Below are 23,118 nucleotides of genomic sequence, written 5' to 3' on the forward strand. Positions count from 1 at the left end.
ACATCCCGGTTAACGTATACGCATATATATATATATATATATATATACATATATTTAGAACCCGTTAAATGTAATTAGCCGCGTTGGATCGTTGGTCGAAAACTGCCAGCGGCCGCCGCTCAATTTGCTACCATGTGCGCGAACCGGTGATCGTGGTCACTTAGGAGAGCGCAGCTATCTCTTAAGATAGATGTTGTAGCTGTAGGTTATAAGTGGAGTGAAGCCGGCTCCGGCCCTCCCCCCCTCCTTCCCTCTTATTTGCTCTGTAGTTGGCTCGTAATTCGATCTCTATCGAAAACACGGATAAATGGATCGATCGATCCGATGTGGTGCGCAGGGATCAGCAGGAAGTCTCGGTCGCTTTTCCTGGAACTGGACGCGACCGCAGCCAAAACTGGAAGACCGGTGACCCCCGTAAATCCGAAGACACCGGCTGAACAATCGCGACGCGCCAGAGACGTAAGTTTTTCTTCTTTTTCTTTCTTTTCTTTTTTTTTTTTTTTTTTTTTCGTTTATTTTTTGCGTGGTCCGATTAAATTCATAAATTCTTTTTCTTAATTAATATTCGAGGCTTCGATATTTGTTTGAAAGAGATCTTAAGACAGAGATAGAGGAGTAAGGTTTGACGATTAACCTTTGCGGGACGTTTGAATTGGTTAAAAATTGGATCGGATAATTGTTACAAAAGTTTCGATGTGGGGCAGCACACAAGTTTTTCGGAACAGGGCTCGATAACTTTGACCTTTCTAAAGGTTTAAAAGTGTCGAGCCACGAGACGAGAGAGGCGTCCATTAAGGGTTAATCGAATCGAGAGACGCGCGAATTTTGAACTCGTTGACCGATTAAATTAATCGTTTGAAATGATGGCATGAACGAAGGCATTCATGGGACGGCAAGTCTCAGACGACGTGGTGCGAAGCTCGGACACAACCGAGGAGGTTCAGGTCGAGACCTCGGACATTTCGAATAAGTTCAAATTTTTCGAGTCGTACAAGGAGCCGGAGAAACAGCGGAAGCAGTTCCGAATTACCCCTCCCCGCGACGGTCAAGTCAAGGTTCGAGGATTTTTGCCCGAGTGCGCATCGATTGACCATGATTAAAATTTCCCCCCTCCTCCCCCCCATTAATATTTTCTAACCAAGCGTGGTGGTTTTTTTTCTTCTTTTATTCACACACTAACCTTTTTGCTCGTTTAAACTTCGTCGCATGGTTTCCTCGCACAAAATTCCTCTTGCATGAACGATTTATCGAACAATTTGATCCAGATCGATCGTCCATGAATCATCTGTATTAAAAAAAAAGAAAGATAAGAATTATTCGAAGCTCCGCCCACGCGATTCTCTTTCTCTCTCTCTTTCGAGAGAGAGAGAGAGAGAGAGAGATTCCACTTTCCTCGATCGTCCGGTTATCGATCGTCGACCGAGAGGATTAAGGATTTATCGGTTCCCGGATAAAAGGGAGCACGACGTGAGGAAGAGGGCCGTGAAAGCTGGCCGCGATCGTAGGCCGCGAAGAGTCTACGTGTGGCGCTCCTCGATTCAACCGCTGTCCTTGAACCCCCTCGAGTGGTCAGCAGCCATACTTTTACCGTTAGTATTCCTACATCCTTCCATTCGTGAAGAGAGGAGAAGAGAGGACGGTGCAGAGGCGAGCACACACCACCGTGTGGCCCTCCCAGTAACTCACGAAGGGGGAACACAGTAAGAGCCGTGCGTCCTCCTCGTGTGAACGGCATAGCAACCGCCGCCGACACGCCGCTGCCAGTTCGGTGTTTGCCGGGGCCAACGAAACAAAAGGCTCCCTCGTGCGCGTCTCTCTTTCTCTCTCTCTCTCCCTCTCTCTCTATCTACCTATCTATCTATCTATCTATCTCCTTCTTTCTCTCTTTCCTCGCCTCATCGCTCGATTTCCCCACTTTTTTCTCCTTTTTCTTCCTCTTCTTCTACTTTTTCTTCCTCTTTTTTCCCCTCTCCTTTTTCTTCCTCTTTCCTCCCGACTCGCCTCTCTTCGCCTCTCGTACGGTTTTTCCAACCGTCGTCCTGCGATCCAAGGCCAACGAAGATCGAAAAAGTGAGTAGGATAATCGCGTTATGTACGACGAACCGTTGAAATTATTCTCGTCCGGATCGTGGTGGTAGGCCGAACGCTCGTGATCCGCCTCTGTTAAACTCGGCGGTTTTTACACGGTTCATTTTTCACATCCAGCGTTGTGCTCGTCGAGGTCCAAGGCCGCTCGAGAAGGGACCCCGTAGAAGAAAGTGAAGAACAGGAAGACGGTCGTGTACGCGGTTGAATATATTCTCGTCGCGAATTCTCGCATATCGAAGGGATCCTCCTTTACGTTAAACGATTTTCGATCGATCAACGAGATCGAAAGAGAGAAGTGATCGAGTTCGTGCAAACGTGTCACGCGTTTCTTTTCCTCGAGAAAAATCTTGAAGTGAAAAATCGGGTCGCGAGTGGCGAGTCTATGATTGAAGGTAAGGTAGTCGTCGAATTGCCAGTGTTTTGTGACCGATAAGCGTGGAATATCGGAAAAAATGTAGCAATCGATGTAGAAAATTGGCCGCTTTCTCGTAACCGCTTGCTCGAAATAACGGTACAAGGATGTCGATACAGTTCGACGTGCATACGTATAACGCTTTCTTTTCGATCGATCGAATTCCAAAACGTGAAAAAAAGAAAAATGTTCTTTCCTTCTCCCCTTCTCTCGACGAAGAAGAATCTTAAAAATACACTCTGAGCCTGAGGTTAAAAAAAAAAAAATATATCTTGTTATCGAATACAATATCCGATAAAAATGTCGTTTTATAATTGTCTCGTCATTATCTCTCCCGTTACTGGAACAAATGAACGAAAAGGTGAGATAAATCAACGCGATACTCTCGGTCTCTTTTTTCGAAACGAAGTAGCGGGGAAACGTGATTAATAAAGATCGTTCGCGGGCAACTCGAACTAATTAGCTTTCTCCCGAATAACATAAATCTCGTTCCAAAGTGAAACCCAGCCGTTTGTTTTCGACCGTTCGTATAAATTCCTCCTCTTTGCTTCTCTTTGCTTCTCGACGTTCCGCTCGGACTGCCCCTCGCCCCTCGTAACAACAATCTCTCGTGGAGGAACACGCAGGCGATTCTGCATTGTCATCGCGTCTTCGTCTTGCCGCTCGACCCGTACAAATTCAACGAGCGCGCATGACTCAGAGGTGGTGGAAGCTCGATTCGCGGAAAACAATGTGTCCCCCTTTCATCCGATTTCCTGTCCTGAAGAGTGTGTTCAACGCCTCGATAGAAGCTTTTCCTCTCCGATTTTCAAAGCTCGAACAATTAGCCTAAGAGATCGGCTGTCTAACTTCGAAATTAACTTCTCGACAGATGGACTCCCCCGAGCGCGAGATATACCGCGACCCAGACGTGGTGAGGGCCGACGACAGGGTGAACGAGGTGGTGCACACGGACACGGCGAGGAAGATGCTCTCCATCTTCCGGCAAATGGAGGAGAACGCGTGCAAGAAGGAATTGCCGAACGGGCCGAAGCCTTTGAAACGTTTCACGCCGCCCCCGGAGGACAAATACGCGAAGGCGACCGCGTCGGACTCCGAGGAGGACGAGGACGAGGATGGCGAGGAGTCGGAGGGCGAGGACAGCGGCGAGGAAAGGGATCCCAACTACGTGAGAGCTTCCGATAAGGTGAGCATGGCGCGTACGCTCAGTCTCATTGTTCGCCGTGACAATAAACGGTGCCGTTTATTAACATCGAGCCAAGCCACTCGTCGAGATTCCTCCTCTCGCCGTTATGAATATGCACAATGAAAATTGCCGGGAGGATTGCTCAAGTGAGCCGATGGCGACACGGATATGCAGATGATACGACACCTGTCGCTGCGCAACATCCTTGGACAATGTGAAATTACAATAGAGAACCATCCATAAAATCCATCGGGAGAATATATCGTCTTAAATATAATATCTTTCTTTCTCTTCTTTTTTGTTGCTTTTTTTTCTTTCTTTTTTCGAAACGGAATAATTTAACCGGTTTTGCGTTAATAATCTCCTCGGAAATTCCATTCCGAAATGAATTTTGAGAATTGAGAATTTATTTCTTGAGAAAAATTTCGAGCCTTGCGCCGCGTTGCAAAATTATTGCATTTAACTCGAACGTAATCGAACGAATCCCAATGGCAAGAAGCGTTTGGCACACCCGTTGCCCAATTCGCCGTAAAAGGAACTACGTGGAAATTATCGGAACGTGTATTTCAGGTTGAGGACGAGTTTTTGAAGCAAGCGCAGAACGCTGCCCGCGCAAAAACCTTGTGCGCGAAATTCGAACACTGGGAGGAGACGGATGGCAAAACGACGACGAGCAATCAGCACATCGCCGAGATGGAAATCGCTCAAAATTCGTCCGGAGAACAGCTGAGCATAGAGTCCGCGAGCAGTCTGAGAGCCCGTTTCGAGTCCCTCGGCTCGCAAACGAACGAATCGCCGCGCACACCTAAGGTCAAAGTCAATCGATTCGTGGTGAGTACTCTTTCGCAGGAACACTCTTTCGTTCACCTCCACCATTCATTCCTTCCTCCACCAGCGGCTCATTGATCCGACACTGAGACCCTCTGCAATCATTTTTTTTTTCTCTCTCTCTTTCTACCAAATTCACTCTTCTTGGGTGTCGAAAGTATAACGATTTCGATTACCAATCGCACTGCATATGATTTTTTTTCATTCATTTACTTATTTATCTCTTCTCTGCGTACTCTTGTTGTGATTTATCTATTTATTTATTCATTCATTTTTTTTTTTTTTTTTTTTTTTGGTGTGAAGCATGGTGTGTCTTGATAATCGTTGTCTTGTAACCTGCTGCCCAATTTTGTATAGATAGATAATGTTTTTCTTTTTTTTTTTTTTTCTTCTTCCAAACGTATGCGTTCGTAAAATGTGTGTGCGTTCGTTCCCCCCTTTTGATCAAAGCACGATTTAATACTTGTTCTGCGATTATTATTTTTTTTTTATATATATACATATATGTTTAGTTGCGACATTTTAATTTTGTTTTTGTCTCTACGACGAATATCTCTGTACGAATCGTTGCAATGTAACAACACGTACGTTCAACGAATCTTTTATTCACATAATAACAAACATTACACCCATAGAGATTGCTATTTTCATATATACGTATATATTCTTCCAAGATGAGTTGACTCGATTCTTTGAACGTACATGTAACGTGATGTAAGCCACGAGAATTTTCAGTTTACGTTTTATCAGTAGCTGTACTAACGCGAGAAAAAAAAGAAAAAACCATCTTGAAAGAGGAGACAAAGAAATAATTGGACCTCGACACGCCGAAAATAACGACACGTAACCAATGTAATCTTCCAAACGAGTATGGTAACCACACTAAACAAGTTCCACACAGCATGACTAGTTAATAGCGTGATGACATGTGAACAATGTGTGCCGTGTACTTTTTTTCTTCTTTTTTTTTTTTTTTTTTTTTTTTTTTGATCTTGAGATTGCCGCCTGCAAAATGTTGGCCCAGCTTTTCCTCCAATCTTTAGTGATCTAGCGATTGAACTGTTCTCTGTTGAACGCGAGCAGTAAGGGGGCACCGGAAGTGGAGGATCGACGAGAGGCCCAAGAAGACGGACCTGACGGAGGAGGGCCTGACGAAGCGGAGCGAATAGAACGTTAGAGGATGAACGCGACGAGCACAAATATGCGCGCGCAAACACACACACACACACACACACACACACATATACACACACACGCAACGAGGAATATACGAATATATACAATTATATTCGTTGGAGACTTGCGCTGTTGAAGAGAGGAAGAACCGGCGGCTTCGTTGTCCGGGATCATTGTGCGGTTTTTACGTTTTTTTTAGAAGTCTTTTTCTAACAAAAGCGTTTCTTTTTAGTGAAACTAGCGTAGATTGTATCATATTGTACACCGACGCGAGGGTCAACGAACGAGAGATAATGACGAGAGATACGTCGAGCACTGTGTGCATCCGAAAACCACGGTAGGCTCGCCGAGCAAATTAAGCGGATCAATCGATGGAATTGAAACTCGTTGCAATACTTTAAGCATCGCCTCCCCCTGTCCTCTCTCTCTCTCTCTCTCTCTCTGTGCACTCTCGCAATATAATCGAGCGCTCGACGTATCGACGATAGATCAACGATCGTTTCAAAACGCTCTCGCTAATTTGAATCATCATCTTGGTGTTGTTGGCCGCCGAATTTTTCGAATCGAATCTTTTAATACGCATTTGTAATACTTTTCAATACGGGATATTTAAGATGGAAATGTTCGGAGAAACAGTGGATGGACGAGCCTCTCGAGGACGCAGCGAGTAGCAAAAGTGTTTGGGGATATTATTTTATCGCGTGCCAAATGGAGATTGGAGATTGCATCGTCATAACGCAACGTTCGTTACGCGTGTACACACACGGAAAATAATTTATCGTATCGTCACGTGAAATTTTTATATATTTGCGACAGGGTGCCAAATTGAGTCGAATAACCATCTACTGATCGAATCTACTGTCTGCGTCGTTGAGATCGCAATCGTCTCGATTCCCTTTTTTTTTTCTTTTCTTTTCTTTTTTTTTTTCGAGTGCCAAGATCGAAGGCAAAAATCGACATTGTAGCGCGATTAGTACACCGTACTGATTTTTCCACGTGAATTTTCGAGATGAAAATCGAGAATGATCAAGATCGCAGTCACAGTTTTGCGATACTCAAAGGTCCAAGATCCATAGACGTGCTTAGGATCTTTTACGAGCTTTTTCGAACGCTTTACACAATTTCGAGTCCTTTTTACAGCATGTCGGACGACAGATCTAGATTCTCTATCCGACGATTATAGAAGGCGAGCAAAAAAAAAAAAAAAAAAAAAACAATCGATTATCGTTGCCTGGAACTCGAACGAATCTTCTCACCGACGCGTCCAAAAAAAAAAAAAAAAAGAAAGGAAAAAAGAAAAAAGAAAGAAATCGCAATACCATTTTTTACAAAGAGATAGATCTACATATTATATATTATACATTTATACAAGTTTATACGATAAAAAAGTTTAGTACAATCAATCGTTTGATAATCGAACGCGCTTAAAGGGTTTGCACACTAACTACTACAAGTTCCAAGAAGTTGGCGAAGAAGATTCAAAAAAAAAAAAAAAAACGAGATACTCCAGAGCAATAAGGAAAAGTTCAAGGAGTTCATATTGTCGCGTATAATCGAGTCGGTGAATTGAAAGAAACCATCGTTCCTTGCTTAGGGAATAAATATCGAGTCTCGAACGAACGTTATCATTTATTTTATATGATTTTTGTATAATGTTCGATGAGTGAATGATACACGAGGGAATCGTTAGAGTTAAGGTATCCCCGCAATGGCATTCAAAGAGGAAGGAAAGAAGAGAGGGCGGATATATTTAATTCTTTCGTCATTGCCAAACGCGGATGCACAGTACGCATCCATATACGTATACATATGAATATATTATAATATTATATGTTTATCATAGAAGAACGACGTATATCGAACCCCTTTTTGATCTATTTAGATGAACGTACCCGAGTCAGAAGGAGAATAGGGAACAACCCCTGAAATTGACTTCGATCGCGTTGGACACAAAGATTGTTGATATTTTGTCCGTTCATCCGTTTCTGAATGAAAATCAGTTTGACTCGATAATGGGAGGAAAAGTGTCGAGACAAATTTTTTTCATTCATTCTTTGTATATGTATGGGTAGAGACGCCATAGGAATTGCGATTAGAGAACGAAACGAAAACGAAGAAGAGGGTATGAGAGGGAGAGAATTGGCGAATTGACGGTGAAAAAAACGTCGAATCGAATTACAATTTCAGGGTTCTCTCGAGACCTCTTCTTTTCTGTATCGAGAAGTTTTAAGTACGGAGATGCAAGATTTTTAGAGGTATTAGTGACTTTTTTAATCAAAAAAATTATGGAGAGAACAAAATCGAAAAGAATATATATATATATATATAAAATATACGTATAATGTATATATATTATATATATATGTATATTTTCTATACGATTCGATATCTCTTTTCCTTCGTTGATGAAATCGATCAAGAAACACCCACTTCTCGACGATGGAATTTTTTCAGTGCAATAATTTTTTAAAAAATTGTCGAGAGATACAATGTAAACGTACATACATAGATATACGAGACATATTCGCGTGTTTGTTATTAATTAATTCGGCGAGAGTTAAATGTTTATATATGCGAGTAATTTAGTTGATCGATCGATCGCTTGATTTCACGGCCTACTATTGCGATTACTTTTCACGTAGACTTTCGTTGCGTCTTTGGATTGTATAATTTTTAGCGACGTATGATATGACTTGTTATTTACCGTTTACCTTTCACGTGTAACAATTTATTACGACCATATTAAAAACGATAAATAAAAGGGCACATCCTGACGAAAATATATGAATGGTGTGAATTGTGTGGTAGAATAATTGGAAATATGAAAGATACGAGAAGAAGCAGTGCAATATTATCCCCCCGTTCTTTCAGTTTCATCTCATCAACAGAGAGAATTGGCCTTCTTGGAATTCTTTCAAAGATTTTTTTCTAAAAAAAAAAAAAAAAAAAGAAAGAAAAAGAAAAAGAGAAAAATAATAATAACAATCACACGCACATTCATCTCTTCTCCTTATCGACCCATCACTTTTTTTTCATCCAGCACTTTTTTATTTCACTTATTTTGCTTTCTTCCAATCTAAAATCGACGCAGGAGATTCAGGCGAGCTGCGCGGACGTGTGCGAGAGCTGCGAAAAGAAAGTGTACCCCCTAGAAAAGGTGGAGACAAATAACAAAATATTTCACAAACAGTGCTTCCGGTGTCTGCAGTGCAATTGCGTGCTAAGGTAACGTTACAATCTTCCCTGAGACTTTATCTCTCTGTTCTTCTTTTTTTTTTTTTTTTTCCTTCCTCGCAACAGACCATATTCCCCTCTTTTTTCTCTTTTCTTTTCTTTTCTTTTCCTGCAGCACCAACCGATACAAAATCTATAAATAGAACAATCAAATAAACGATCGTTTTTTCCCAAACAGGATGGACACGTTCACCTTAAATAATGGTAAACTCTACTGCATCCCACATTTCAAACAACTGTTCATCACACGAGGTAATTACGATGAAGGTTTCGGCGTGGATCCACACAAGAATAAATGGACGACCAGCTCGAGCAATCCGACGAGTCCATCGCCGATCGCAGTATCGAATGGCGATCTCTGATTTTGCGAGTTGTAATTAGACGAAGAAGAAGAAAGGAAAAAGAAAGAATGAAACGTATAAAAGCCTCGGAAGGCTGTAATGTCGAATAGAGCCAGAATTGGTCGGGCATACAAAAATCCGTGGATAATTTCAATTTTCCAAAGATGATTGCCAGGCCATTTGCGAATCGATCGATAAATCGTTTTAGCCTCCTCTCGACTTATGCGACTGATCGTGCGTTGATTATGATATTTTAATCGACAAGACTCGCGACGAGGATTTTAAGACGTTCCACGTCCTCCCTATTCCTTGCTCTGTCATTTTAAGTATTTTATTTTTTAGACTTCTAGATCCCTATTGCCAATGCCCTATTATAAATTCCGCTTAAATATTTGTTACATTTATTATTAATATTAATATTATTATTATTATTATTATTATTATTATTATTATTATTATTATTATTATTATTATTATTATTAATATTAATATTATTATTTTTTACTTCTATAACTTTTGGTATTATTTTATTATATATGTTGTATAATACAGAATTTCATTGCGCTTTATAATACATATTGTGTCATCCATTCATTTACCTCTTTTTAAACAGACTATTGGAATTTGTTATATTATAACAATTTCTTTTTTCTGAAAAGAAATAAAAAAACTCATGCGAATATATATGTTTAATTTAAAGCATAGGTAAAAGATGCAAATTATTGAAAAGGAATAAAGAATATTAACCTCTGAGTAATTTTAGAAATAATGTACCAAATGTAAAGTTGAGAAATCCTCCCCTGAGATTTAAAACTGAAGATCTTTAAAAGATTAGTAACCAGATATTTTAACTACTTGTTTAAAAAATCTCATGTGCTTGATTTTCTTTGTGCAAATAATTAAGTAGGTTAGGTATATCTATTGTACAAAAAATTTTTGTTATAAATTAATAAATTGCTACAAAATAATTAATCATATAAGATAAATACTGAATTAGAAATATTAATAACATTTTATTGTATAAATACGCCTAAATTATGTTAATTTTAATAATAATATTGATTGCTTTACTTATTGGTTTTAAAATAGTGCACTATTTTAATAATCATATTGTCAAATTTATGCCTTCTATGTATATTCTAATATTGTCTCCGTTCAATCAACTTTTTATTAATTAAATTATTAATTAAATTATTCTATAAATAAATATACTTTATACATTGAGATAAGATGTTTTGCTTATCTTCTACAAATTTGACAAACAGTTCAGTATATTTCTGCAGATGGCAGAGTAATCGTATTAATGCGATCACCGCGTTCTTCACGTGCATTTCTTATTTACATCTTTGTGCTCCTTTTCGTTTATTTCGATTCAACAAATATTGTCACAATCACAAAATCTGTTCTAACTTCAACATTAACTGTAGTGATAAATAATAAAGTGACACTTTCGAAACAAAATATTCATCACACTGTGATAACATTGCTTCTTCACTTATCCCTAGACATAAGCAGCTAGTGACTTTATTTTCTGAGAAATTGGCAACATTTTCTAACAAACAGTAAGCATTCAATTACCATTATTTAAATCACTTTCTATAAATTCTTGTGCAATGCATTCAATATTTCAGATGGAAATTTGCATAGATTCTTTAGAATCAGCGAAAAATGCAATCGAGGGTGGTGCAACGAGGCTCGAAATTTGTTCTGCCCTTTCCGAAGGTGGCTTAACACCCACTCCTAGCTTTTTACAAAAAATTAAAAGTTTTTCATCTATTCCAATTTATGCTATGCTTCGAATACGTTCCGGAAATTTCGTATACACGAAAGAAGAAATGGAAGTCATGTTACAGGATTTAAAAATATTAAAAGATTATGGCGCTAATGGTTTTGTCTTTGGCGCATTAACGCCAGATAATGAAATCGACGTGGAATCTTGCAAGGATATTCTTTCAGTTGCTCAATCATTACCAGTAACCTTCCATCGGGCCTTCGACGAAGTCAACGACCCCTTAAAATCTTTGAAAATATTAATAGATTTAAAATTCGAAAGAATCCTAACTTCTGGACAAAAAGATACCGCAGAAGAAGGATTAGAATTGATAAAAAAACTCGTTCAAGAGGCTCAAAATAAAATAATCGTAATGCCAGGTTCTGGTATTACTAAAAAAAATATCTTGAAAATAAAGATGATATCTGGGGCGAAAGAATTTCATGCATCAGCTAAGAAAAAGGTGGTAATTCCGTATGGTATAAATAGAGTTAAAATTGGTACTAATAAAGAAACTTACATCACAATGACTGACAAAGAATTAGTGCGAGAAATGGTTCAAATTTTATTGAACACTATGTAGTGTTCACGGTGATAAATTACGCATTTTTAAATCGAAGAATATTTTGCTTGAAGTCACGAACCTGTTTCTTTTATATAACTGGTTTTTCGATAAAAAATTAAATAGCCAAAAAAAATACAATACCAGATTATTATTATTATTTATTTATGAGAAATTTATATTCTTGTATATTAATTTAATTTAATAAAAAAAAATATTAAAATTTAAATATTATTTGGAAATTGTCTTTGTGTTTTATAATAAAATATTCAAAACGAGAAAATACATCGACATAAATATAGAGAGAGTATATGTTTCTTTAATTAATGTTTGGAGCAACTTTTGCATTTACATATTCATTCAATGATGTAATCTCGCAAACAGATTAATTGAATAAGATATATTAGTTTAAAAAAAAAATTGAGAAATTATTATACTTTTATTTAAATTTTATAAAAATATAATTATTTAGCTCAATTACGTATGATACTATAACAAGTATCCTTAGAATACAAATATATTCTTACTACACAATAAATTCAAAAAATGTCATTATCATCCTCATTTAAATTGTAATGGTTTCATAGTACTTGTACATAAATGGAATCTGTATTACGTGTTAAAAATTATGCATGAGACTGCTTATTTCATGTCATAAATGATAGGTAACAATTATTCAATGATTCACAACTGATGAAATTATCTCGAAGTTTTTTTTTATGCAAACAGAAAGTTGACTCGTCGAAATTCTCCTCTTGAAATCTTCATTTCAACATCGTTACTCTTTCGAAACTAATTGATTCTTACGATCCTAACATTATTCTATATTTAATATATCGTTATAAATATTATATTATAATTTTAAAATTAAAGAATAAAAATCAGATAAATTTCTATTTCAATTCCTACATATATTTTGTCGCAGAATCATTTTTACATTTTGATGAAAGATCGCGAAAAATTATATTTTAGACCGGAAATGATCGATTGCACAGTATCATGACGATAGCTTTTCACAAATTATCCAAGAGAGAGACAAGTGTCGCAAGCAATGCAATAATTTCGCGGTAAATATCTTTGCGACCAATTTGGAATTGCAAAAGTTTGCGCAACAGTTCAATGCATAAGGGGTCCTTGCACACGGAAAATAACGGCACTAACGATCAACTGTAGACTGCGCACTTTCGATTTACGACATATCATGGCGAAAAGTGCGTATATGCACGCATACAAACCCATGTCCGCCCAACGATATGTAAAATCGAAAGCTACTTTAAACGTGTATATAGTATGTGAAAAAAGCAAATACAAAGTCAGAATCCATGTATGTACATTTGTAACACATATGTACAAGTTTCATGGTGCAATCATAAGGATCGCGCGTGTGCACATTGGCGTCAGTGAACGTGAATTTGAAAATAGCCTCAAAAGATAGATGTAAATAACGAGAGGAAAACAAATGTTTCAAAAGCTAACATTAATGTATAATTTCGTAAGAAATTTCAATTTCTTATCTATAGATTTTAACCATTTTATAAATTTATGAAAGAAATCTCAAGCACGATTAATGTTTTTTAATAAAACAATGATATCAAATTATGTGAAATATCATTAATGAGGTTAAACACTTACCACAAATCAAGTGGCGCGCAACGACAGTTCAGTCAATGAATAGATCCAATTAAATATCAGAAATTATTGAATTAGATAGAAAGACACTCGCAATCTGAAAGTCCTATGCAAATCAATTATCGAATAATAAGCAATGGATAGTTTAAAGTCGATCAACTAGTTACTTACTTGTAAAAAGGATAGAGAAAAACATGATCTTTGGAATCTGGCACGAAGGATCAAGGGGTCGTTTTTTCTAGCAATGCTACCAACTGCGCCGGCGCCCATGAGTTGACCGGTGGAGAGTGTACTTACCGCCAAGACGCGCGCGCATATACCCCTGCAAGGTACGTTGGCCTAGAATGTGTTAGTGCGTGGACACTGTACTGGTGGCTGTAATATTGCTCAACTGGATTCGTCTCTCAGTGCAAGAAAGACGTTCAAACGGTTCGGTTGTCATCATTTGTGCATTTCGACTTCGTCCTTTTTCCTCCTTGTGACTGCGATATAGTTTCATTTCGTTTTAATCCCCTTTGTCTCATCTCACAGTGATCCATAGTTCTCTTTGTGTAACCTACAATTAACACAAAGGAACATTCGAATTCGATTTGGAATACATTTTCGTCACTCATTATTTACAGAAATGCAAGATTATTTCAACATTATTATTTAGTGCGTGATAGTGTTCGTAACTTCATATCGAGAAACATTTTTTTCTATTTATGTGCGAATCCTTTGATTGTATGTTGTGCGCAGACATGTTAAAAAGTACAAACATCGTTATATCATACATGTGTTATCAAGAATTTGCAAAAATCTTTGTCTAAAATATAGACGATTATATTATTCATCATACATCAAGAGCTTTCATAAGAATTTGCTGAAGTATAATAAGCAAATTTGTAAACTACAATATCATAGAGGTAACTTTGTTAATATTTTAAAATAATTTGTATTGCATATAAAACCTTATAGAAATCGCGTAAGAAATCTATATCTAATTTATTTGAGATTCGATTTCTTACAAGTATGGAGACATATATATAATACATAGTATATTTCGAGTCTATATTTCGAATGAAAAACATAAAATGTTTTAACACTTTCCATTTAACTTAAAAAAAAAGCAGTATGACATATTCATTCATGATACAACGCATACGCGTGCTTAATCTTATGAAATCAAAGAGGTGACAGGTGAAGTCGAGGAAGTATAACGAGGAAAAGTCGTACGAGTATCAAATTCATACGTATATACGAATATACGAACATACGTATATAGTCTCGTTATATATCTACGTTATACAGCAACGTTATAGAAATTTTCCAAACTTTCGTAATATTTTTACAAAACTTTCTGTTGGGTTTATTATAGTTGACCTACTTCTGAAAGCATACATTCTTTTAAAAATCTTTATATTATAAATCTTAATAAATAACAATATATCGAATTATACAATAGACCTTCTCAAACATTATATTTGACACATTAAATATGATCTTTAATATTGACAGATAGAAGATATGATTTGATAATTCTTCATCGAAATTCATCAATAACTTGTTTTTCAAAAATTAAAAAAATTCACGGCATTTTTCAAAATCTTGAAAGTTATCTGTTAAATTATAATCATAATTGCATCGTTTACGATACTTTCGTGTCATTAACAATTCTAATTGATTCAAAAACATATTTTCCAAGAATATTTATGGTTTTTTATCTTAATAGATAAAATAACACTTTCGATTTTTTGAATACAAACAACCTGATTCTAACTTGAATAATCCAGGTTACGTGCGTAGAACGAGAGATGCATTTCTATCACGTATTTTCATCGTTCGTGTCGTTTATCCACGTGGCGTGAGTGAATTGAGAAAGCCAATACCAGACTCCTTGAATCCGTTCAGAGTGTCTAACGGTACTCTTATTTCTTTTTTTCAAACTGTTGCTCGATGATGACACGTAACACCAAAGAACGAAATTCCGACTTTTACCAGTTTTATGTAAGATGAAATGGAATTTATCGAACAGTACAGAATAGTAATTAAAGCATGTTATGTGACACACGTGCAATACTTTCACATAACATGCATGGATACGTAAACTGCGTTAGATCATTGTATCAATGGTCTATGCGCAGAATTCAAGTATTCTCGTTTTTTTTAATTTACTGACATCTCGTGGACAACAGTAAATACTACTTAAATGGAAGCTCACAAAATGGCCGATAGATAAATTTTTATCGTTATGGCATGTTAGAGTATACTATTTTAATTATACTAATTGTTAAATACAACATTAAATTATCGATATTTATTCACTTTGTACTGTTTTATGTTGAACTTCCATCGTTTATATCGTTACTCTTTATTTCGTAGAATTTGCCAACCTGACTCGATAGCCAATCATCTATTTTGTATTAGAAGCATGTATCTTTATGCGGAAAGGACCGAAATGCACGATAGTATTTGCGATTTAAAGAGTTTCAAATATTTCTTGAACAGAAAATCAAATTATTGCAAGATTTGTTCGATGAATAGTGAAAATAATACTCATAATTAATGTTTATTGAATATGATAATAAAATTAAATTGTAAAATTAGCATTAGTAAATTATTTACATTCTATTATTTTTTAAATCATTAAATATTTATCTATACAATATTTATATATCGAGCAAATTAATTTCGATGAAAAATATATTAATTAATCCTAAATGCAGCTAAAAATAGTCTGCTGAATATCAAGCAGACCGAATCAAACAACATCGATCGCAATAACAAGCATTTTCGTAGCACTTCCGCTTAGACTGACGGAAGCTCTACTTTCTTGCGCGGTCAATGACGTGTAGGCTATTGGTGATTACAATAGGACTATTATTTGAATAGTTAGACGATCCGATCCCATGATTAAATGATCTAATTGAATCTCGAAATTAAAATTTAAATCTCGACAGAATTTTTATTTCAGTCTATTAATCACTTATGAATGAAATTAAGGTACGATCAAATTTATATTTGAATATGTACGAAAAATTACTTTTTGAAGAATACGATCTCAATACGATAATTCGTTTGAAGGAAGATATTCTCGACCGAGATTCTCGATTTCCATCGTTTCTGGATCAAATATCTTTTTATGGATTTCACGGTCAAGCGATCACGAACTCGATCATCGTTCACCATAACAAAATTCTTTCTTCGAAATTTAAAATTTTTAAAAGATCTAAAGATTTCCACTTTTTAACCTTGCGTGAGATATATAATTTATAAGATATAAGAGACATTATAATTTTTACCTTGACACCAATTTTATAATTAATATATAATTTGATATTTATAGACAATAAGAAAACATGTTTATTGTAATTAACGATTCCAAAAGCGGCGGAATTTTCATTCTCTCGGATAAAATTCTCTGTAAGTTCCTTGTACTTCAAGAAACTTTGTACTTCTTCAAGATAACAATGTGCCAAAGAAAATGCATACTATTTTTAATCATATTTTCTATTCTACCGACAAATTGTTATACAGTACGCTTTCTTCTTAATGACTTAAAACGTATGAAGTTGCTCGCAAGATATACTCGTCGTTGTAAAACAGTTTCACTTTTCGCTATTGTCATGAATGGGCACGCGACTCTTTCCACAGAGCTTATGCATCCTTCGAAGAAACGGATTGCTTTTCTGGGTTTACGAAAGCGTGGAGAAACAATATTGGTTTCTAGACATAATTTAGAGATCGATACACTTTGATCAGAAAGACTACATATTTAAGTTTTTCTGACTAATAGAAAAAATTCTATTTATATAACATTATTTCTATTTATATAACAAAAATTTAATTTTAAAAATTTTTTCCTGTCGACAACGATCAATGAAAATAATTTAAAATGTTTAAAAAATATCATTTTCGTGTTTCCATATAATTAAAAAAAAAAAAACTATAAAATGCCTATTTTTTTTTTCTATTATTAATGAATATTTGCGTTGCAAATTATTGAAATATGACATGTTAGACAGAAACAGGGATTTAAAAGCTTAAAAAAATATGCCTTCCGATATTTTAGATGTATTTATATCTTTTTTATCGCATCATTATACTCGTAAAATAAAATGATTAAGAACGAAAAGATGAATTCTCAATATTAATTCTATTCTAATTAAGTTTAATCGATTTTTCAGTGCGCCGTGATCACTTACACGAGATACACAAATACACTTGTGAAGAGGGGAATTTTCATCGAAGAGACAACGAGAAAAGATGTGTCATCATTGAGAAGAAGAAAAAAATCTCAGCGAAAAATACGTTTCCCCAAGATCCATTAATTCGTATACAAAGCACTGAAAGGACGTTGATCGAGATGGAGGACAAGAAGCAGTGGGAAAAGACGAAGAAGCTGTTCAGCTGGAGCGACGTGCAGACCGCGTGAGTAACACGCTTGAAATTTGTTTGGGCTCGCTTCCACTTTTACTTCGCTTTCGTTGGTTGGAGAAACCGGCCATGATTCGACTTTGTACCCGAAGCTTCTACGATTATATTGGCCAGTATAGTAATTATATTTTAATACTGATTTCACAAGAATGTAAAAATAAATGCTGGAAAAATAATTCCAATTTTCAATTAACAGGAACGATGAAGGAATTTCACAGTAGCTATTTTGTACAAGCTAAAATGAAATATGGTTATTTTATTCAAGTTTTGAATAAAATATCTGAATATCGTCTATTAAGAATTCATTAAGATATTACAATTCAGAATGCGAGAATAGATTAATACAAAGAAGTAAATATAAACACTTATTTAACGTGAATTGATAAAAAAATTTAACATTATGAATTGTAAAATATTTCGTTTTTATATCTGAGTTCTCTTATTTTTTTTTTTCACACATTGTTATAAAGCTGTTTTTTTTTTTTTTTTTTTTCTTTCTTTTTTTCGTTTTTCACAATGACGAAAATTGCAAGAATAATCTGAGTATCGTAAAAAAGTGCATATATTCTTTTTTTTGCGCGAAATGATCATGGTATAATTTTGTGACTTATTGTGAGGACGTGATTGCATGAAATGTACAAATTCATCACGTTTGAATACATACGGCCATTTTATGGTAACTTTCCGATTTGTATAGATCGTTATGCGGAAAAAATCGCATTCTGCTCCGTGAATCTTAATTCTTCTCTTTCATTTTACGTTTTTCGTCGAAGAAATCTTTGATTTCTTTTATTTATTCTTTTCATCTTTTTCTATGTTTCCGAATCAATGAAAGTCTTTCATCAGTTAAAGAAAATTGGAAAAAAAAAGATTGGAAAAAATTTAATGAGGGAATCGAAAGCACAAGAAAGGGTGTGGACCGTTACGAAAAAATTTCTAACGAGAGTGAAAAATCGTGGAGACTTCGAAAAAGTCGGCCAACAAATGGCGCACAAGGCGCGAGGCAAATTTTGCAAGAGCACCACACGCTGGTACGAAGCTACTTCGATCCTCGAGTTCGCAATCGCGCGTGAAAGTGGCCGACGAAGAGTCCCGATGAATAGGCTCGTCCGTTTGTGGCTGCTTCGTTTTATCATTGCACAGTGAAAGGGTAAAATGTAGGCAAAACACACGAACGATCGCGACAAACGCATCCTCTCTATGTCAGATTGATCTGACATCGATCTCTCTTTTACGAAGAATCTCTAAGCGTGAATTCTTGTACGAAATTAATGTGTGCTATTAATTTCTATCAAATCTATTTATTTTCTCGTTCAATAAATTTTTATTGCCTATTAATTCGAATTTTTTCTTCGGTAAGGGACAAGGAAGGTGAGTTAATTAATAAAAATTATTATCATCTTCAAATTGATGAACAACACTTCTATTCTTTAACTTTTAACGATGAATCATAGGGAAAGAATAGGCTTCTGCGTGACATATCTTAGATACGGTATTTTACATTTTTATTCTAGTCATAGTCGTAGAAAAACATAATAGATTAATAGAATGAATCAGTAATTGAGATTATTATGGAAGGATCTCTGGTTAAAGATGATAGAAATTAATGAATCATTTAGACGGAAAAATAATAAGGTTATGAATACGATTGCATAATTAAATTTCAAGGTGCGTGTATGCATCTAGTCAAATGTAATTAAGAATAATTTGATCATTGATTGCAAATTACAGTTTGTCGTTCTCTTATGTACCGATTATTGTTGAAAGAAACAGAAAGGAAGTATAAAGACACCTCGAGAGATGGCACCACGCTTACCATTTCTGTTACGTGATGAACTTAGGCTAAATTAGCATAATTCACAACATGTGTCTTGTTAGCATAAAAACGAGCATAGACTGATAATTATCGAAGACACAACATGCGTTGCGTGATGCTCGAATACGCGCATTACATAAATATAATTTTATGTACAAAGTCGCATTAATTTACGCGATCATTAATAATAGCAAACTTAATCTTTATTTTATTTATTCTATACGATTTTATATTTAAAATAAATATATATATTTAATATTTTTATTATATATATTTATAAATATATATATATAAAATGTAATTAATAAAAATAGAATAAATAAGTGACGATAAAAATTATAATTAAAAAAAAATTAAATTTTTTACAATTTTAAATATAAAATAGAATATTCTTTAATTTTTAAATATAAAATAAAAATTAGATAATGAAATTGCACAATATGATAATCCGTGGATCATGGATTAAACGTAATATTATAATATTCTCAAACGTATTCCAAAACAAGAATATTAACGAAGTTCGTTTGACTGTTTATGGCAGTCTATAAAATATTACAGAAATAAATGTTTAAAATAAATATACGATAAATGCTTAATAATAAAAATATTATATAACATGATAATACATAACAAGTCATAATTTGATAATGATTTCATATATTGCTTATTAAATAGAATAATATAATTGAATACAGAATATTTGACTTTTAATTCACGATTTCCAATCATTTTCCGTATTTTTCAATGTTAATTTTTCAACTTAATTTTCAAATTAATTATCATAAGATATAAAGATATATTTTATTGGTATTTTGCAAAAAAAAAAAATATTAAAAATAAATCATCAATTCAAAAAATCTTATGAATAAATATTAAGAAGAAACGATTATTCGTTATAAATTATATAAATATTTATCATAAATAATTTTAATCATTATTCCCCTTTTTTACATATGTATTACAAATATCATGGAGCAACAATATTGCATAATTATCATCAATAAAAATCATTTGTAAATTAATTGCAACAAAATTCCAGAAACATCAAATTAACATAATAATAATTCGAATTAGTAAACCATAAATTATATTAGATATATTTAATTTGCTTTGCAGGAAATCTTCAACTAATATCGTTACATTAATCATTAATTCCTAATGTAATCGCCTTCTCCAATGATCAATTCCCAAAATCTATATAGTTATTCCATGTATAATCTCTAAATATCCTCGTTCAAGTTCAAGAAATTTCTACGTGCATTTAAATTATAACGAAGTATTCGTATTTCTCGGTTAATTATATTTTTTACTGAATCTTTTTGAAAAATATACATAGTAGAATCTGTATTATACGGATAAAGAAACAAAAATAAATATTAATTACTCGATTCGGAGAAAAAATTTTATCTATTATCGCTCGTCACTATAAATTCTGGGCTGGAATATGTAACTAATTTGTATGCACAATATTCGATTATGAGCATCAATTGAAAATCATCGAGTTCTATTTACGAAATTGCATTCGATGATTCCGAAAAGTAGCACAAGGCTATATGAACAAGCTCGTAAAGGGAAAACCCCTTGATAGCTGGTGCACGATCATCAAAGTATCGACGAATCAACGGTTGAACACTCTTCCTGGGATTTACGTAACACAGCAGCCGGACTGACCGCTTTCACGTCTATACCATACCTTCGGCCGCATTTAGCGACCTGGTTCAATAAGTCCCATCCCAGTTTCTCAAGTCTGGGCCCGGCCTTCTTTTCCAGGCTGTTTCAGGATTAAATTCATCGATTTCCTTACCTAATATGTGTTATATCGTGGCATATGCTTTTTATTCTGATCCTTGATTTCAATGACAAAGAAAGATCGAATTTTACTGAGCACCGGTGATTTTATGATTAATTTCACAAGAATTATGTTTTTAATAAACCTCGAATCCAAAGTTGAAAGAAAAATTCGGTTATGATTATTTTTTTTCTTCTGAGGAAGAAAGATCGATCAAAAAATGAAAAAATTTTCCATAAAATAAAAAATCTCCATTTTAAATAGAGTTTCTTTTTTTTATTTCTCTTTATAAAAGAGAAATTTAGGTGAAGTCACTTCCTGAACACTCGTCTAAAGTACCGACAATTCTAGGAATCGAAGGTGACAAACTTATGGCGAAAAATTGGAATATATTTCAATTCATTCGAATGACAATAAAATTAAAAAGTATCCTCATGATTTTTAATAAAGTCATATAAGATAAAAGAATGAGCGAGTTAAAAAGTAAAGTAAATCTTGTGCAAGTGCAAATTAAATCACAAAACATAGAGTAGAATTACATTTCACGACTTTACAATGTAAACAAATTCACAATATCGTTATCGCGTGTATCTATTCCTAGAGCTATAATAGTTCTACTTGTGTGTACGAAACGTACGTATGTATGTATGTGTGTGTTTGTTGTTCTTTTTTTCGCGAGGACTCGTGCAACGGACATTTTCCGAAACGAAAACGAACGCACGTGGTTAAATATTTATAAGCGGTTATATATATTATTGTCATTTCATTCGTGTTTCCTATTTCCTAGGAAATAACCGTAAAACAAAAGACATATCGAACACGACCTCGTTCAAGCGTTTGACAATCGGTCAGTGCGCATGCACCGAGCCGAGACTTTCGCTTTTACCAGAAGAAGCCCAAGCGAAGGTGGCTGACACTAAGAAGCGAGAGACCTTGCTTAGACCTTCCCCTCTCCCCAATTAACCTGCCATCAATAAGAACGAGATTTGTCTACGTTAGTCGGGCTATGCATTAAATACGATCCACTTTGTCTTGGTGGCATTAATAACAAGCCACGATTATCCCCTATGCTTTTCATGCAATATATCAATGCGTTTCGTTGCCAGTTTAAAGCCAAAAATATTTTCGACGTGGCACAATCTACGAATATTGATTTATAACAATTTTTATAATAAAGATGTGTTAAAATAATTAAACGCGCTTAAACGTTTTATCATTATGACAATTTCGTATAGGGGATTCCTTGTGGAAAAATTGAATCGAATATAAGTAAAATTGGTTGATTCCTCGATTGGATATGAATGATTGATATCGAGAAGGAGGTTATTCTGTGCGCGAAATTAATGAAAAAATTTTTATCATCTTATTTTATTTATTTTAAATAAAATTATTAATAACAGATAATAATAAAAATAGATTATTATTTTGAAAATTTAGAAACGAATTTAAGGAGAAATTAATTACTTTCACTTAATACATTAATAATATAAAAAGCAATAAAGGAATTGGTAACTGGAATTGACATTTGATTTATTACGGTGATAAAAGAGGTTCTAATTATTTTTTAAATACCAAAAAAGATACGAATGAAGATCAATGGGTTGATATTGTAGTAAATTTATTTTAAAAATAGATGGGCAAGGAAAATAAACGTTCGAATATCTTATTATACGGTTATCATCTCTATTGTTGACCGTTCGATAAAAGTTACGTCGATCGATGCTTTTTCTGCAATGGTTATTTTTACCAACTCGATTTGGCCAATAATGAAAACCGGTGTATTCTCCCGTTCGATGGCCCGACGATCGAAAAATGATGAATCGCTTTCACTTTTCGGGATATTTGCCTCGTCATAAAAGTCATTTTCATC

The 23,118-nt window shown here is 34.7% G+C and overlaps 3 protein-coding genes and 1 long non-coding RNA gene across 4 annotated transcripts in view; 3 read left to right on the forward strand and 1 right to left on the reverse strand.

Moving 5' to 3' along the window:
* The window catches only part of LOC100866778 (uncharacterized), a 62,728-nt gene extending 52,887 nt beyond the window's left edge, over nucleotides 1-9,841 (forward strand). The window contains 6 exon segments of the mRNA XM_086917914.1: nucleotides 338-459; nucleotides 879-1,055; nucleotides 3,372-3,686; nucleotides 4,257-4,517; nucleotides 8,782-8,915; nucleotides 9,103-9,841. Coding sequence (XP_086774040.1) covers nucleotides 338-459; nucleotides 879-1,055; nucleotides 3,372-3,686; nucleotides 4,257-4,517; nucleotides 8,782-8,915; nucleotides 9,103-9,286 — 1,193 coding nt within the window. The 3' untranslated portion in view covers nucleotides 9,287-9,841.
* Nucleotides 9,763-10,758, reverse strand: LOC116414811 (uncharacterized). The gene is made up of 3 exons (XR_015295268.1): nucleotides 10,337-10,758; nucleotides 10,013-10,183; nucleotides 9,763-9,916 (listed from the first exon to the last, which is right to left on the reverse strand). It is a non-coding gene; the product is annotated as an uncharacterized LOC116414811 (long non-coding RNA).
* LOC100866659 (copper homeostasis protein cutC homolog) lies at nucleotides 10,534-11,827 on the forward strand. The gene is made up of 2 exons (XM_003695824.4): nucleotides 10,534-10,827; nucleotides 10,897-11,827. The coding sequence occupies exon 2, from the start codon at nucleotides 10,897-10,899 to the stop codon at nucleotides 11,617-11,619; it is 723 nt and encodes a 240-aa protein (XP_003695872.1). The 5' UTR covers nucleotides 10,534-10,827; the 3' UTR covers nucleotides 11,620-11,827.
* Nucleotides 11,828-13,560: 1,733 nt separating this feature from the next.
* Nucleotides 13,561-23,118, forward strand: part of snu (ABC-type transporter snustorr) — a 35,586-nt gene continuing 26,028 nt past the window's right edge. Inside the window, exons 1-2 of the mRNA XM_003696043.4 lie at nucleotides 13,561-14,132; nucleotides 17,394-17,637. Of these exons, the coding sequence (XP_003696091.1) occupies nucleotides 17,573-17,637 (65 nt within the window). The 5' untranslated portion in view covers nucleotides 13,561-14,132; nucleotides 17,394-17,572. The remainder of the gene's footprint in view (nucleotides 14,133-17,393; nucleotides 17,638-23,118) is intronic.

This window comes from Apis florea, unplaced genomic scaffold (assembly GCF_048593485.1).
Source record: "Apis florea isolate Af1SG1 unplaced genomic scaffold, ASM4859348v1 contig_2272_pilon, whole genome shotgun sequence".
In the NCBI taxonomy this organism is placed as follows: Eukaryota; Metazoa; Arthropoda; class Insecta; order Hymenoptera; family Apidae; genus Apis; species Apis florea.

Bases quoted from the DNA above. Each gene is read 5' to 3' on its own strand.
- LOC100866659 (XM_003695824.4), top strand. From the start codon at position 10,897: ATGGAAATTTGCATAGATTCTTTAGAATCAGCGAAAAATGCAATCGAG.